General features: G+C 47.3%; 1 protein-coding gene and 1 long non-coding RNA gene across 3 annotated transcripts in view; one reads left to right on the top strand and one right to left on the bottom strand.

Annotated features, from left to right (window-relative positions):
- CMTM4 (CKLF like MARVEL transmembrane domain containing 4) overlaps window positions 1–17,369 on the top strand; it is a 56,628-nt gene that overhangs the window by 30,921 nt on the left and 8,338 nt on the right. Inside the window, exons 2-3 of one of the 2 annotated variants that reach the window (XM_028502031.2) lie at window positions 7,705–7,881; window positions 16,888–16,986. In XM_028502031.2, the coding sequence (XP_028357832.1) occupies window positions 7,705–7,881; window positions 16,888–16,986 (276 nt within the window). The remainder of the gene's footprint in view (window positions 1–7,704; window positions 7,882–16,887; window positions 16,987–17,369) is intronic. The other variant, XM_036011961.1, reaches the window with a different exon arrangement.
- LOC118497499 lies at window positions 13,659–15,684 on the bottom strand. The gene is made up of 2 exons (XR_004900023.1): window positions 14,105–15,684; window positions 13,659–14,072 (listed from the first exon to the last, which is right to left on the bottom strand). It is a non-coding gene; the product is annotated as an uncharacterized LOC118497499 (long non-coding RNA).

The raw sequence follows: 17,369 nt of genomic DNA, 5'->3' as shown, positions 1-17,369 counted from the left end.
TCTCCTGAATTGGCAGCCTCCCTGTGTTTGTTTCCATGTATTAGGTAGCACTGCTCTGACTCCCCCCGTCTTAGAAGTGTGGCCTGTTGTGGGGAGGAGCCTTAGGCATCACGAGGGCAGGACAACCCATTTCACCACTTTGTGGCTCTGTGTGTGGGGAGGGCTCGGAGGAAGGACAATGCCTCTGCCTGGCCTCTGGAGATGTGCCCAGGACAAAGCTGCCTCCCAGCACTTGCCCTGTTGCCAGTCACTTGGCTTTCCCCCTGTGTGCCACTTGTGCCCTTCCAGCTGTTGCCCTGGTGCAGAATCCCAGAGGGGGTGGGTCTGCATCAGTCCTGAGACCTTTGTGGGCCCTTTAAGAGGAGTCTCCTGAGAATCTTATAGTTTCTTCTGCCACCTCCACCCCCACCAGTTTTTACAGCCAGAAGTTATGGGGACTTATCTTCCTGGCGCTAGAACCCTGGGCTGGGTGGTCTGGTGTGGGGCTGGGATCACTCACTCCCCAGGTATCCCGATTTTTACCCACCACACATGAACGTGGGACCACCCATTCCACTGCCTTTCTGTGTCCCTGTGCCTCTGCCCCTCCTACCCACCTGGATGAATGTGGCTTCTTTAAATTCTTAGTTGTTGGAATTCCAAACAGGTTGATTTTCTGACAAACCTGGGTGATACTTGTTTTGTAGTCCAGTTGTAATTGTTTCTGCAGTTATGCCAGGAGGCAAAGCGTGTTTACCTCTGCCTCCATCTTGACTGGAAGTCCGTTTAATTTTCTTAAAAAAAAAAAAAAAAAGAGATGCATTAGATCATTTGATAAACAGGAGATTAAGGCAGATTAAGATTTTTTTTTCTAACCTTTGAAGAGGTCTTTGTAGATATTAGGAATATTGTTATTTCCTGGGGGGTCCTTTTTATTACATTAATCGGAGTAAGCTTGGCCTTTTAATTATGTGCTGGCGTGAGGCAGTCCTGAGCTCACTGGCTGCAGCTTGCATGTCGTGGTGGTCAGGATGGAGGATTATGTGCCCTCAGGAAGGCTTTAGAGATAATAAATTCTCCTGATAAAGAAATGGGACCGACAGGGACTTGCAGGGTGACTTTCATGTTCCATTAAAGTCTTTGTCATTTCAAAATATTCTCGAATGGTTTCAAAACAAATAAGGATTGATTCTTAGAGGACACTAAGATTGTCCTCATAATAAACAGATGTTTGAAAAAGTGTTTATACACTGTATATTTAATTTTCTTTTAAGATTTTATTGTATTTATTTATTTTGTAGAGAAAGGGAGGAAGAAAGAGAGGGAGAAAAACATCGATGTGTGGTTGCGTCTCATGCACCCCCATCTGGGGACCTGGCCCACAACCAAGGCATGTGCCTTGACTGGGAATTGAACCAGTGACCCTTTGGTTTGCAGGCTGGTGCTCAATCCACTGAGCCACACCAGCCAGGGCTAATTTTTAAAATAAAAATACTTTTTTGTTGTAGAAATTTTGAAAAATAAAAGAAGCCTGTATTTTTAAAAATGCCTACTTACAATCCTAACCACATAGATGAATTCTTGAAATTCTGAGTATTTTCTTGATATTGGCTTAAAAGAGTTTAGGTAGCCCTGACTGGTGTGGCTGAGTTGGTTGGGCATTGTCTCGCAAAGTGAAAGGTTTCCAGTTTGATTCCTGGTTAGGGCACATGCCCAGGCTGTGGGTTCAGTACCCAGTAGGGGTGTGTATGAGAGGCAACTGATGGATGTTTCTCTCTCACATCGATGTTTCTCTCCCTCTCTTCTTCCCTCCCATCACCCCTTCTCTTAAAAATAAATAAATTAATTAAAAAATAAAAGATTAGGTAACATAGTCAATATCTTTTTTTTAAAGACTTTATTTATTTATTTTTAGAGAGGGAAAGGAAGGAGATATATATAGAGAGAGAAACATCAATGTGCCGTTGCTGGGGGTTATGGCCTGCAACCCAGGCATGTACCCTGACTGGGAATCAAACCTGCGACACTTTGGTTCTCAGCCCGAGCTCAATCCACTGAGCTACGCCAGCCAGGGCTCATAGTCAATATCTTTACCTTGACAGTCTGGTTAGAGTTTGTCTATAAAACCATCGAATCTGGTATCTTTAAGAGTGAGTGGGGTGGTAACAGATTATCCTGTAAATTTGCAGTTTTGTATTGGATAACCAGCACATGCGCAAATTTAACATTATGCCAGAGTACCCTTCCTGGTCCACATGAGCTGGATTATGCTGTAGCAGCAAACCTGAAATCTCAGGGTTTAACACAAGGGACGTTTCCTTCTCACCTTTGCTACACACTCACCTCAGGTTGATGGTGAGCTGGCTGCCCATCAGCCTCACCAGAGGCCACCCGACCTGGAACACTGCGGGCTGCTGCCAGAAGGAACAGGTGTCTCGTCCACTCACCACCTCTCACTGCTAAACTCAGATCAGGTTTTGAGGGGTTTGAGACTCCTCTGATTTTGGAGGCCCCCAGTAAGGAAGAAGATATGAAGTTAAAAGTATAAAACTAGGTACAATAGTGAATATTTAGAATGAGAAATGTATTAAATCATAAATTTAGAAAGTGTCCCTTTCTATTGTTGGCTTCCACTAACATAGGTCACATTTGAATTGTAGGATGGTCAGTTAATTCTGAAAAAGTGTACACAGTCAGTCTGAAATGTAGGTGTACATCTGTAAAATTCGGGTTTCAGATTACCACTACATTATGTCATGTGTTATCATGATACAACCAGCACGCTCTTAGACTACATACATCGGCTTTCTGATGAGTGTGTGTAGGCATTTGTTGCTGAAACATTTGTCTTCAGACGTGTCGGTGTGCTGGGGGCAGTTTTGTGTGCCGTTGTATTGGGGTTGTTGGACTTCGTCAGCTCAGGATTTGTCGGCTGTGCCGCGGTGCGACCTGGCGCCTGGGGATGCATGCGCTGCCCTCTCCTACGCATGTGTGCTTGCTCTTTGTGGCACCGCTGCAGGTTTCTGCCCTGCAAACCCTGGAATTCTAATAAATTCTATTTTATGTGATTCCCACCACAAAGGGAGAAAATGCAGAGTGTGTTAATAATTGCATACTCTGCATTTTTAAACATATTCCTGATGGGGCACAACTTCCACTTAGGTACCAACGAAAACAAAATTGTCCACTTACAGTATAATGGGTTTGATGATCCAAAGAATTCTCCCCAGATTAGCTTCTGGCTCCATATGTTTCAAACCCCATTTCTCTTTCACTGCCCACATGCTTCTGTGGCATTGGAAGACCCATCTGTCTTGTGAAGTTTAGGGCCTGTTTCTTCATCGTGATGTCAGATCAAAGCATATCTGGAAGCCGTTCCTACAGCGGGAGAGCTGCAGTGACTGTATGTGGAAGTGAAAGCTAAGCCCCAATTTAACGTCTCCCTCACTCAACCTTTAATTTGCAGAATCCCCAAAATGCCCCCATTGCTATTCCATCACCTGTTGACGCAGGACTTGTGATAGTCTGGAAGCTGGAGTGGTGAGTGCTGAGTTCAGAACTTCTGAAGCTTCATTCATCATCTGGAGAAGAAATCTACCTTGGCCAGATCTCATAGCACGAATCCCCGACCCCACTGTGTGCCTGCCAGGCACGTGTAATTAGTGAGTGAGTGGTACTGTTCATCACCACCGCCCTGCAGAGAGGCCCTGACAGTTGATACTCCCAGCAATAGTAACATGGACTAGGACATTTTAAAAAGCTTTATAGGAACTGAACCAGCCAATCCCTTCTCCCTTCCTGCTTTTTTTTTTTAAGGTTTTATTTATTTACTTTTAGAGAGGGGAAGGGAGGGAGAAAGACAGGGAAGGAAACATCAATGTATGGTTGCTTCTCCTGTGTTCCCTACTGGGGACCTGGTCTGCGCAGCCCAGGCATGCACCGTGCCTGGGAATCGAACCAGTGACCCTTTGTTGATTCGCAGGCTTGTGCCCAGTCCACTGAGCCACACCAGCCAGGGCTCCCTTCCTGCTTGTTGATGCTGCCAATCATAATTTGCTGCAGTTGTGGAAATCGGACAGCCTTTTAATGTCAGTTGACTTGCCAACTATGAACATATTTACTCCTGGCTAATGAGTAGGTGCTGTGTGGAAGGGGATCTCTCCGAGGGCATCCACGACCTTATTTACATCTTGTTGAATGTCTCTGTACAAATTTTCCTGTGACATTTGTCTACTTAAAAGTTGTTACAAGTTGAGTGACTTTTGACTCTTTAGTTGCCTTGAAGTTGCTGACTCAGAATAACTTTGTGTCCTGACTTTCTTCTTGTTGATCAGTGGGTGGGTTTACTTCAGCATCGATTGTTAGGATTCACTGTGCTGGAGGAAGATTCATTCGCTGTACGAAAAGGTGGGCAAGAAAGGTGTACTGTTTACTAGAAACGGAGTATTAGAAACCACCACAATACCTTTCAGTAGGAGGATTGATTTAATTATTGTATGTGTGTATGTGTGTATCTGTATTTCTCCCTACATGTGAGTTAGTGTGCTTTATAATGGATTACTGTGATTTATAATACTAAATATATATATTTTTTTTCTTCATTCCATTTCTGGTGCAAAGCTCATAAAATCTTTAGAATTTCCTAAGTGATAAGCTGTGTCTTTTTTTTTTTTAATTTGTTTACTTTTTAGAGGTAGGGTAAGGGAGGGAAAAGAGAGGGATAGAAACATCAATCAGTCACATGCATCAATCAGTCACATGCACCCGGGGCCTGCAACCAGGCACGTACCCCGGCCGGAATTGAGCCGGTGACCTTTTCACTTGGTGGGACAATGCCCAACCCACTGAGCCACGAAAGTCAGGGTAAGAGGCGTCCTTTGATAATATTCACGAGAAACCCCTTTCTGCCACCCCTGAGTCTGTGTCAGTGCTTAGGGAAGCACCTAAGGATGGGGCCTGGTTGCCAGTGGAACCAAACACTGATTCGAGTGTGGGAACTTTCAACCCCACTTACCACTGGGAAGGGGGAGGGGGTGGGACCACATATATTAAGCTCTGTGAAAGCTCCTGAACTAGAGAGCTGATGAGCTTTCAGGTCGGTGAACCCAAGTGCGTCCATGTGACAGGAGGCTGGTGTACTTCACACTCCGCAGGGAGAGGAGCTCCTGTGTTCGAGACCCTTCTGGACCTTGTCCCGTGTATCTCTTCATCTAGCTGTTCAGTTGTGTCCTTTAATATCCTTTGTGGTCAACCACAGTAAACTTTTTAATAAATCCAGAACCTTCTCAGCAAGGCCTTCCAGGGTCACTCTGTCGACAGTTTCAACCATTTTTGCCCCAGGTACATTTCATTCTCCTTCCTTGCTTTGAGTTTTCCCCTTTGCACCTATCACTGCCTAACACAGTATATTTTTAATTGAATTTTTAAAAACTTCTTCATTAGAATATGAGCTAGGGCCCTGGCTGAGGGGCTCAGCTGGCTGGGGCATTGTCCCAGTACACCAAGTTGTGGCTTCGATTCCCAGGCAGGGCACACACAAAAATCAGTGAATGAATGGGTAAATAATTGGGACAACAAATCAATGCTTCTCTCTCTCTCTTTCGCCAAGATCAATTAAAAAAAAATAAAGTGTGTGAGCTAGAGAGTGGGGAATTTTATCTGTTTTTTTTTTCTGCTTCTACATTGAACGGCCTACTAGATTTGCAAGTTCCTGAAGCCATCTTTATGTTAATGTCTAAGAGTGTAGGTGCTGCCTTCCCACGCAGACGTGGTTGAAGTCAGCGCACCAGAAACATTTGTAGCTCCTCAGTACGGGCTGTTACTTCTTGCCCACGATTGCTAGATCCGGTTACAGGGGGTTAGAAAACTAGGTTAGGAGTTTCTTTTATATGAACTATTTCTTTGTGAATTGCTTGCAAGTTCAGGTGCATGTAATTCAGGTGCAGAGTTAAAGCCTATGGTTCTGTAGAGAATTATAAGGCGAGCCCATGGGAGAAGTGCAGAGTGTGCGCTTAAAAACCCATTATCGTCTTTAATGCGTTGATTAGAATGGGTTGCGCACATGCCACATAGCAGAAAAGGCGTCTTTCTGCGTGGCGCTGTCGGCAGTGGGAACAGCAGAGCCCCCGGTTCTTTCTCGGAGGGTGCTGACAGGCACGTCAGGAACTGCTGGTATGGAGTTTCAGTGGCTCCGGGAGCCCCATTTTCCGGTTGTGTGCAAGCTATTTTGCTTTCTGTCTTGGGAGTAGAGAGAGGTGGACTGGCTGTACCCTTAACAAGCTCGGGAGTCACAACGGTAAGTATAGAAAAGGGTAGAATGCAATCACAGACGAGCAAGCTTTCCCGTGAGGGTGGAGTCAGATCACGTCTGGCAGGGAGAGACAGCAGCAGGGAAGGCACGGGGGGGTGGGGGGGTGGGGGGGCGGGGCTTGAGTAGAGCATTGCCAGGCAAGAGTGGGGCTGCAGTGGAGGGGGGGCCCAGAACAGCCTGTGCTCCCGTGCCTCCCACACCTCAGCCATCCGAGGATCTTGTCAGAAAGGCGGACTCCGACTCTGTGGGTCACTGACGGGAGGCAGGGATGCTGCGTGTCTCACGAGCCTCCCTGGTGATGCTGATGTCGCTGGCTCTAAAGGCAAATCTGGGACCACAGAGCTGCCTCCCTGTGCTTCCTTGACCTTGGAGGTGGGGTCTGGCCTGCAAGCTCTGGTGTGGGCTTGGCAAAGGAGAGGTCGTGAGGTGCTGGGTTACAGAAGTAAAGCGGAGGCCGGGGACCGAGACTGATCTGGGTCAGGTGGAAGAGCACCACACCTCTCCTTAGTCACAGGGCCGTCAACTTGGCCTTTGGGCTCCCTCCCTTTCCTGAAATCTTCCTTTAAAAGTTCACCTGGTCATTGCCACTGATACCTGTTTAACCTTCTGATCTCCAATCTCTTGGGACATATTGCTGAAATGTTACTTTGGTCCTTCAGAAAGAAATTGATTGTATTGTTGGTAGATTTAGCCATGTTTTTTATCAGGTGCCAGTCTGACCAAGTCCAATGATAAACTTTTAAAAAGCATAGCTCATGCGCTGGCTGGGTGGCTCAGTTGGTTGGGTGTCGTCCGGTACACCAAGAAGGTTGCGGGTTTGATCCCCGGTCCAGGCACATACCTAGGTTGCGGGTGCGTTCCCTGGGGTATGTATGGGAGACAGACAACCCATGGATGTTCTCTCTCACATTGATGTTTCCTTCTCCCTCTCTCTCTACCTCCCTCTCTCCCTAAAATCAATAAACACTCTTGGGTGAGCATTTAAATAAAAAAGCATAGCTCATGCATTAATTAAGTGGGCCCCATTTTTAGGGTAGAAACTGTAAATCAGAAACACACATGCATAGGCAGTGTCCACGTACCTGCGGCAGAGACGGAACTAAAGGCATCGCGGGGGTGTTCCTTCCTGCTTCCTCGCAGGGCTGCACCGCACCGGGCTGGCTCCGGTGTGCTGTGGTGGGGGCTCAGCTGTCCGTGTGAGGGAGTCGGTAGAAGCCCCAGACCTTTACACACTTACGTAAGAATTGAATCAGGCCATACTCCTGACCGAGATAACTGGCAGCCCCAGAGAAAGATTCTGGGGCTGCGTATGGTGGTGGTGGTGGTGAGTCTTATGTCAATGTGGCGGGCACATTTGTCCGCGGATGTGTGTGCTAAATGTACGTATACATGTATGTTTCCAATTCTCTTCCCAGATTCTGGCTTTGATCGCGTTCATCTGCATAGAGACCATCATGGAATGCTCCCCGTGTGAAGGCCTCTACTTTTTTGAGTTTGTGAGCTGTAGTGCATTTGTGGTGACTGGAGTCTTGCTGATTCTGTTCAGTCTCAACCTTCACATGAGGATCCCCCAGATCAACTGGAACCTGACAGTGAGTACGAGTCACCGCTCCCCGGCTGTGAGAGGACAGGGTGCTGCTTGGCTGCAAGGGAAAGTTGGGGTCTGTCCAGTGGACCGGGTCCAGTTCATTGAGATACTTAAGTATCCCATTGTTGTTCAACTGAGAAAATTTAAATCTCTTTACTGGGTTGAATAAAACTAGAACACAAATGGAATCTTCAGTAATGGTAGGAATATCATAACAGTTACTATGATCTCTTTAAAAACGTCATCTCAATTTCACGGTCCTCCGAGAAGATTGGGAATGTTGATGTGTATGGAATATGGGAAAGAGAAAATGGAATTAATACATTTTTGCATATTTTTCACACTGGACCCAAAAGCCACTTACAAAAGTATTGATTCAGGAAGAATTACAAATATGAATGAAAATGACAATAACATGCAAAGCCTAGGAATATTATTAAATTCAAAGCAACTGCGAGGGCTGGGAGGAAGGGTTAGTAGTTTGATCAGCCCTCCTCTTTTTCTCCGTGGTTTGGGTTCTAAACAGCGGCTGCGACAGCCTTCCCCTCGGATCGGATCGGCATGGGGCACTCCCAGGCCCTTTCTCCTGGGCAAGTGTCACTTACCCTTACTGCACTACACGAGGTGGGAAACTTAACAGCATTGAGTTTTCTTGATATTTCTTTGCAAACCAGCATGTGCAAGAGCTCAGAGGGAATCAGGGAAACACAGGAAAGCAGTCAGCCGCCGCACCCTTCTGGGGCTGCGGGAGGAAGTCCCTGCGGGCCCCACAGCTGCTCCAGAGCAGCGGGAGGGGAGGAGGGCGCCAAGACCAGCAGCCCTTGGGGCAGCTCCTCTCTCTTCCACAGGTGCTGATGGGGGCAGCACCAAGGAAAGTGTCGCCCGTGGGAGGGAGCTGGGGAGGAGGCGGGAACTGGTCCCCGTGCCTGGCAGGGCCACTCCCATGGTGACTGGGTGGGGGGTCTGGAGCAGAGGGTCTTCCTGACAGAACGCTCTCTGTGTCGTTCAGACTCTTTCAGGAGGAAATAAGAGCAGAGCTGAACTAGAGAAGTTGACATCAGTTGAAAACTCCGTTGGTTTTGTCTCAGCATTGAAACACTGAGAAAAATGTGATTTACATTTAAATTTAAATTCTAAACCTCAAGATACTGGAGGCATGTTCTCTGAGTTGTGGTGACAGGTTTTAATGTCTCAACTATTTTTAAGATAGAGTCTGTGTTATTCATAGGCAAATGCTTGCAGAGTTGTTATCTGAATTGATAGTGTAGTGGGCGTATCGAAAAGAGAACCTCGTAGACCTCTGCCAAACAAAATGCAAACTCTGTGGGGTAAGGTCATTGTCCTTGTCTCCTGGGGGCAAGGTTCATTGGCATCCCAGATCCCTGCGTTTCTAGGGCATTCTCAGTAAATGTATGTTGAGGGAGGGGCTTGGGTGGACTTGGAATGAAATCCTCAGGAAAACTTTTTGGACAAAGAAGGAAAGATTAAGACCAGGGACTTTTGAGTCAGATAGACTTCTCTGGGTTCAAGTCCGTGATGGCTCATCAGGGCTATGTAATGACCTTGGGGCAAGTCACTTCAAGTCCCACGTAAGTTCCACCATTGTTAGAGATGAATATATATCTATATATCTATATATCTATATATCTATATATCTCTCTCTATATATATATCTTGTTGTTTTTTTTTTACAGAATTGTTTTAAGAATGAAATGAGCCCTGGCTGGTGTGGCTCAGTGGATTGAGTGCCAGCCTGCCAACCAAAGAGTTGCCGGTTCGATACCCTGTCAGGGCACAAGCCTGGGTTGCAGGCCAGGTCCCCAGTGGGGGGTGCTCAAGAGGCAACCACACACTGATGTTTGTCTCCCTCTCTTCCTCCCTTCCTTCTGCTCTCTCTAAAATAATAATTAAATAAGTAATTTTAAAAAAAAGAATAAAAGGAGACAATGTGTATAAAAGCTCCTCAAACCAGTGGTCACTGCTACGGGTCAGAAATATTCATCTCAGCACACGTAAGAGGCCTCACTGCCGTCTGTCAGCCACCTCGTCCTCCGGTGGACTTCTCTCTCCAGGGCTGACCTGACTCCCCTAACTCTGTCTTACCTGCTTATGTGGTAGAGATGAACCCACTAGAAAACTTCATACTTCAGATTTCTTACCGATTTATTCTGGGTTCCATCCCCAGAAATACCTGTTTAGTGAGCTTTCTGGAATATTCATCTTTCTATTTTAGTCACAAAAGACTTTCTGCTTATTGACTACATCCTCTGGTCGTATCAAAGTGCGTCCTTTTCACTGGGAAGCTGAACATTAGTCCTTGTCTCCCGGCTGGTGTTGGCTGGGGCAAGTCCTGGGTGGTGATGTGCCACTTGAGAACACCTTTCTGTCCTTTGGGATCCTTTCCAGAACTTTCTTTTAGCGAGGGGAAGGCGAGTGCACATCCGGCAGAAGGGCGTGTGAACCATGAGAACCTGAGGCGACGGCGCTGGCCGAAGGGCGCCTGGCCGTCTGTTCCCTGGGAGGAGAGCAAGGCCGAGTTTGTCGGAGTTGGTCACAGCTCAGCAAGTCACTGCGGAGGGCTGGCCTTGGGTGCGTGCTCTCCTCACCAGATGGGGGGGTATTTTTGTCCCCAGCAGAGCCAGCTGGTGATCGAAATAGGGTGTTATTGGTACAGATTTAGAAACATGGGTCATTTCAGGAGCCTGTGTTGACACAAATATGCATGAAAATGGTAAATAAGGAGGATGATACAAAATATATATAACATAATTTGATGCACTCAGATTGTATTAGTGTTTTTTTTTAAGATTTTATTTATTTTATTTTATTTTATTTTTAAAGATTTTATTTATTTATTTTTAGAGAGGGAAGGGAGGGAGATAGATAGAGAGAGAGAGAGAGAGAGACATCAATGTGTGGTTGCTGGGGGTTCTGGCCTGCAACCCAGGAATGTACCCTGGCTGGGAATCGAACCTGGGACACTTTGGTTCCCAGCCCGCGCTCAATCCACTGAGCTACGCCAGCCAGGGCTTATTTTATTTTTAGAGATAGGGGAAAGGACGGAGAAAGGGAGAGATACACCAGTCGGTAGCCCCCAGGTGGGGACCTGGCCCACAACCCAGACGTGTGCCCTGACCGGGAATGGAACCCGCAGTTTTTCGGTCTGCAAGCTAGCGCTCAATTCACTGAGCCACACCAGGCTTTTTTTTTTCTCCTATAAATCTGTGGGGCAATTCTACTATATTTGTTTTTCTCTGTATATCAGGAGCTCACACACTCATTGTTTCACCTCTGTTTACCTTGATTAATGCCACCCCCACCCCGCTCTCATTCCCCTCCCCCCACCCAGAGCCTGGCAGGGGCTCCCACCCTCCTGCTCATCCAGACTTGTGTAAAGAGGAGGGAGGTCTGTACATGCCTTCTCTGTTTCCCTGGCTTCTAATCTCTGTTTTCTCATCTTTTCTTGTCAAATATAGCACGTTCAGAGAAACTCACAGAAGCAAACATACTGAAGAATGATAAAGACTGTGTAGCCAGCACCTGGGCCAAGAGGTACAATAGTGTCAACATCCCAGAAGCCTCATGTGTGCCCCCCAGACACAATTACAGCCCGCCCCGCCCCCGCCCCCACACCCACGCCAGTCCCCTGCCCGTCTGTCCTCCAAAGTCCTCCGTTCAGGAGCACTGGGGGCCTCCGTGCCCCTGATCTGGTCATCCTTCAGTCTCCCCGCCACCAGACACTTCGGTGGCGTCTGCTGCGAACACTCAGAACTCCCCGGTGTGCTCTGTACTCTTGCCTCCCGAGACACTGCACTGTCCTGGTTTTCCGTTCTTCCCCTTGGTGTTCCTTTTCAGTGGCCTCGGTCGCCCCCCTCCTCCCACAGGCCTCTCCCTGTCTCAGAGCCTGGGTCGGGGGCTGTGGTGAGCTGAGAACAGTCTGGAATCACCCAGAGGGCTCACTTGCAGAGCCCTGAGGCCTCGGCCATGACTCATAGTGTGGTGTTTTCCGATGTGGTGTTTTGAGCCAAATGTGTGGTTATTTTCTGACAAAAAATCCACATAGTTTTTCTATACCAAGCAGTTCTCTAATTCTCCAAAAACACGGGTGTTCAGCAATGTAATTCAGTTCTGACACTAACTGCCGGAGTTGGCACGGACCCCGCGGGTTAAGGGCTCAGTCCCGTGAGACTGCCCCCGCCCCAGACCCCAGCCACAGGTGGGCTCCCAGGCGGCCCGCGCTTCTGCCTGGCCAGCGGATTCAGGAGTTCCCACGTGCCCCTCCTCGGGTGCAGCACTTCTCTAGAACGACTTTGGAAAGTGCTCCACTCACAGTTACTGGTTTATTATAAAGGACACAACTCAGAAACGGCCAAACGGAAGAGGAGATGCATAGGGCAGGGTCCAGAAGTGTCCCACAGAGTTGGGGTGCAATGTGGATGTAGTCACCAACTCGGAAGCTCCCCGGACTGTGTCACTCAGGGTTTTTATGGACCTTGTGTCGTGCAGGTGCGGTTATTTAATCATTGGCCGTTCGGAGATTGAACTCAGTCTCCAGCCCCTCGTGCTTCCCTGGAGACTGGGGATAGCAGGGCTGAGAGTTCCAACCCTCTAATCACCTGGTTGGTTTTTCTGGTAACCACCCCTCATTCTGAAACTATCTGGGGGCTCTGGGGTCAGTTCATTAGCATAAACTCGGGGACAGTGGAAAGGGGCTCATTATGAATGATAAAAGATGCTCCTATCAGGAAATTTTAAAGGACTAGAGAGAAAGACCAAATATATATTTTTTCATTAACTGAGCTCATCTTCTCTGGGATTAGTTTCCTTATTTTAATTTATTCTTTAATTGTTTTAAATTTATTTTTTTAATTTAATTTTTAATTTTTTTAAATTTTAATCATTCTTCAAGTACAGTTTTCTCCCTTTTACTCCCAGTCCAGCCTACCCACCCAACCCTCCCCCCTTCCCACCCCTAGTTTTTGTCGATGTGTCCTTTAAATTTGTTCCTGTAGTTTCCTTATTTTTAAAATAACATGTCCTGTCTTGTAGGTATTTTGGATCATAACTAGGTAAGGATTCAGTGAGACACTAAGTTCTACGGTTGGCACAAAAGACTCTGTAGATGGCAGTCACTACTGTCATGAGTATTACAATTGTCCCCTCGATACTGGGGCCATTTGCACACTAGGGAGTGCACGGTATGGTCCAACTGGTTGTAAACTTCCCCTCCATGTGCAGTGCTGAGACTAGAGCCAGCCACAGAGCCCGGTGGTTTGGGTGCGACTGCAGTGACAGCCAGGGCTGGGCCTGCTACCGATGCCTCATTTGTGATCGTTTCTCAAACACCTGCTTTATGGCAGGTTTGGGGAACTGAAAGTGTGGGGTAGGGAGATGCAGGCTGCTCCTCTATGGTCAGGTGTGCTCTTAGGGCCCAGTTTTGTTGGGCGAGGCCTGGGGGATGCTGGCAAGGACGCAGTGGATTACTGGAGTGAGTCGGAGAAAATGGCAAGATTCCAGGTGGGTGCTCCCTGGACAGAGCAGAGAGGGGTGGTACATGTGGTAGGAGGCCAGTCTCTGGGACCGGAGCAGCGTCACAGACTCAGGGCCCGCTGGGACCGGGTGTGTGACGTAAGTGGGCAAGTGAGAAGATGGGCCGGGGTCAAGGTGATGGGGAAGGGGGTCCTGCTCAGCCCTAGCCAGTTGTGTTGCTGCTTCACGGGACTTCTGGGGCAGTTTTTCAAGAGCAGCTGGAAGTTGGGTTTTTTGTTTGTTTGTCTTTTAGAAGTTAGTTTTTATGTGCAGGCTTCTGATGGTTAAATGTTGGCTTGTTCAAAGTTGAACACTGTACAAGTCAAACCCATCCATGGGTCAGATGTGGTCAGCAGGCCTCTAGGCCAGACCTCCTTGGTCTGTTACTGGATTTACTTGGGCTCCACTGTACTACTTACTGGTGTGTTATTGAAGAGGGGACTCGAAAACATGTGACCTTCCTCTTCCCTGAGCACAGGAGGGCTGCGGCCCTGGGTTGTTCAGGGGCTGGACAGGAAGCTGAAAGTGGCTGGTGTGAGACCTCGGGGGATGGCCATGAATGTGGCACACTGGCAAAGACGTGGCTTTTAGAGTGCACGTCCCATTAAAAGTATTTTTAAAAAAATTAAACATCAATATTGACTAAAAATTCTCAAAAATCTACATCTGAGGGGCATGCCTGCACGTGCCCCTAACACAAGCGGAACCACGCACGTGGAGAGTCTTGATTTCGTTTCGGGGCCACGGAGCTCACGCAGCTGGTGTTGACCGACTTCTGCAGTGCTCCAGTTCTAAGCCTTTTGAAGTGGAAGTAATAACTGTTTGTTGTAGAAGAACTAGAAGATAATAAATAAGAATAAATAAAATCATGTGCTCACCCAAAAGAAATGAAAACACATGTCTGCAGAAAAGCTCCTAAGGTCATAGTAACGTTGTTATAATAACCAAAAAGTAGAAATGTTCAAACACTGGTGACAAGATAAATTAGATGTGGTGTATCTGTCCCGTGGAATGTTACTCAGTAGTAAAGAGAAAGGACGTACGGCCACAACATGAATGAGCCTTAGAACTGTTACACTAAGCGGAAGAAGCCGGTCGTTGGAGACCGTGTGGTATATGGTTCTATTTTTACGGAATGTCCAGAGCAGGCAAGTCTGTGGGGGCAGGGAGCCAGCTGGTGGCTGCCTAGGATTAGGGGAGGGACGGGGAATTAACTGTACGAGGTTTCTTTCTGGAATGCTGAAAATGCTCTAAAATTAGATTGTGGCGATTGAACTGCATGCTTTAATTGGGTGTATTATATGGTCTGTGAATTATATCTCAATAAAACTGTTGAAAAAAATCTTACGTGATACAATCCATTCAGGGGTAGCCACTTGTAACACTTAGGTGTCGCCTTCTTGACTGTCTCCTCTAGACTGTCTTTCACACGTGCATGTATGTATGTTGTGATATGTGAGTAAAGAAAAGTGGAACCACTAAAGTCATGCTTTTTCATTTAAACTGTCTTAGTAAGTATCCTCCACATGAAATATACAACCATGTCATTATTTTTAATGACCTCATAGTGTTCCTTTGTGCAAATGCCGTTTTATTTAACAGATGCCCTGTTCTTGAGCATTTTGTTTGCCTTGTTTGTTTGCTGTTCTAAATGATATCACAACGACCATCCTTGCACTTAGACCTTTGGGCACGAGTGTGATATTTAAGATGAAGTCCAGATGTGCAATTTATACACAAATGACACGAACCTTTTCAAAACCTTTGATATCTGTTGGCCCTTGACTATATTTTATTTTCATACAGTCACCGTGAAAGTACACACTGTTTTGTTTGATGTTTGGCCTCTACATTGTATCATTAAGACAGTTTCCTCATATCGGGATAGTCTTTGGTTGGGAAAGTACCTTTTATAGACTTCTCTGTATTCCCGCAGCACCTTACCCAAAGCTGAGCATAACTAAATGCTTCCCTGTTTGAATTTGTGATAACTTTGTCCTGGCTTAACACACTGGTCACAGCCGGAGTTGTCCCCGCGGGCAGCCACCCCGGACAGTTTCGGAGGCAGCATCGCTCCTCCCCATGACCCCGTGCAGAAGCATGACCAGGAGTGTGTGGGGGTTCCTGCCCCGCAGGCTCCGCACTGTGATGACGTGAATGTTGCCTTTTTGCCTCTTTAAAAAGAGAGAGACCTTGAAGCCAGGCCAGCCAGGAGAACTGACCTGGTGTTGGTGGTCCGGTCAGTCTGGCACTGAAGCAGTTCAGAATTTTACCTGATTTTTTTTTTTCCTGTAGAGGCCACAGAGGAACCCTGGTGTGGCCCAGGCTGTCAGGGCCTAAGGCCACAGCAGTAATAAGAGAAGTCACAGTGGAGGTGCAGGCAGTGCTAACCGTGGGCCAGGCACCGTGCTCGGCTCTGCACATGCGTTCTACTCATCCTTAACCCAGCTCCGAGAGGAGGGTTCTCTTCTCGCATAAGACACAGAGAGGGGAGGTGCCTTGTCCAAAGTCATGATCAGTTAGGACCCCAGTTAGGACCCGAGCGTGGTTGCGACTCTTAATCACTGGGCTGTGTTTCTCTTGACGAGACAGGAGTTAAGAAGTCTTTGGAGCATCGGGTGTGAAACCTGATGTGCTTGCCCGGAAGCTCAGGAGCAAATCCTCTAGGCTTTAGCAACGGAGAGGCTTGAAAGGCTGTGTGTGTGACCGAGGGTGAGGTCTGGGGAAGTGTGTTGTTCTCCAGGCCTGGAGACAGTGTGCTGGAGGGGTCACACGTGACTGAGGGGATGTTCAGGAGGGCCTCACCCCTTTTAGGACATGCTGGGTCAGCGATTTCCAACCTTTCTCATCTCGAGGCACACATAGACTAATGACTGAAGTTCTGTGGCACACCGAAGAATATATTTTTTGCTGATCTGACAAAAAATAGGTATAATTTTGATTCATTCACACTGGACGGCTATTGTGTTGGCTGTTGTCGTTTTTTTTTTTTTTTTTTTTTTTAATTTGACAGCCTAAGGGAAAAGAGGTCCGTGCCCCTGACTAAATAGTCAGGCACTGCATGTTTTTAAAATTCTTGCAGCACACCAGTGGCACACCAGCTGAAAATTGCTGCTCTGGACTTTTAGGGAGCCTTGTCTATGCCAGGGTGATCTGAATGAGTTTTTAAAAGATGGCAGTAGAACTGCAAGTGGTAATTATTGTGCATGGCTTGATAGGTTAGCATGTTGGGTTCCTGGGTGTAAGTCATTAAGAAACGGTGACATGGATTCTGCTGGGGTGATTTGTCAAGTAACATCATACACCGTTACCATCTTTGCCTTCCTCTGTGTGACCAGCGCCCCTGGGCCGTCGAGACTCAAACACGGAGCCACCAGAGAGGCCGGGTGTCCTGCCTCTTATTTTGAAAGTTCCTCGGTGGCTTTGAGGGCAAAGCACGAAATGCTTCTTTTCAAGTGATTTTATTTATCTTTTTCTTTAGGATTTGGTCAACACTGGACTCAGCACTTTCTTTTTCTTTATTGCTTCGATTGTACTGGCTGCTTTAAATCACAGAGCTGGAGCAGAAATTGCCGCCGTGGTAGGTGAACGCAGGTGGTTAAAACGTGGGCTGATTCGTATGCTTGTTGTGACTTTCTCTCCTCTCTCTCCTAGTGTGTGTCCTACTCATTCTCCTTCTGCTTTTTCTTGGCTAACGAAGCTGCTGCTGGGCCCTCAGAGGCCCCAGTTCCTTCAGTGCCGTGGTTCTCAAAGTGTGGTCCCCGGAGAGGCAGCCTCAGCATCACCCAGGGACTTGTAGGAAATGCCCTTCCCAGGCCCTGGCAGAGCTTGGAAGCGGAACTGTGTTTAACCAGCCCTGCAGCTGATTCAGATGCAGGCTCCAGTCTGAGAACCACTGCTTTTAGTCCGTTTCCAGAAGGACTCGGGTGTCTGTCTGTCAGTGGTGTTGCTTTTACGAGCCTC

This window comes from Phyllostomus discolor, chromosome 12 (genome assembly GCF_004126475.2).
Source record: "Phyllostomus discolor isolate MPI-MPIP mPhyDis1 chromosome 12, mPhyDis1.pri.v3, whole genome shotgun sequence".
In the NCBI taxonomy this organism is placed as follows: domain Eukaryota; kingdom Metazoa; phylum Chordata; class Mammalia; order Chiroptera; family Phyllostomidae; genus Phyllostomus; species Phyllostomus discolor.
Note: the sequence above shows the minus strand (reverse complement) of the source record. Positions and strands in the feature narration are given on the sequence as shown.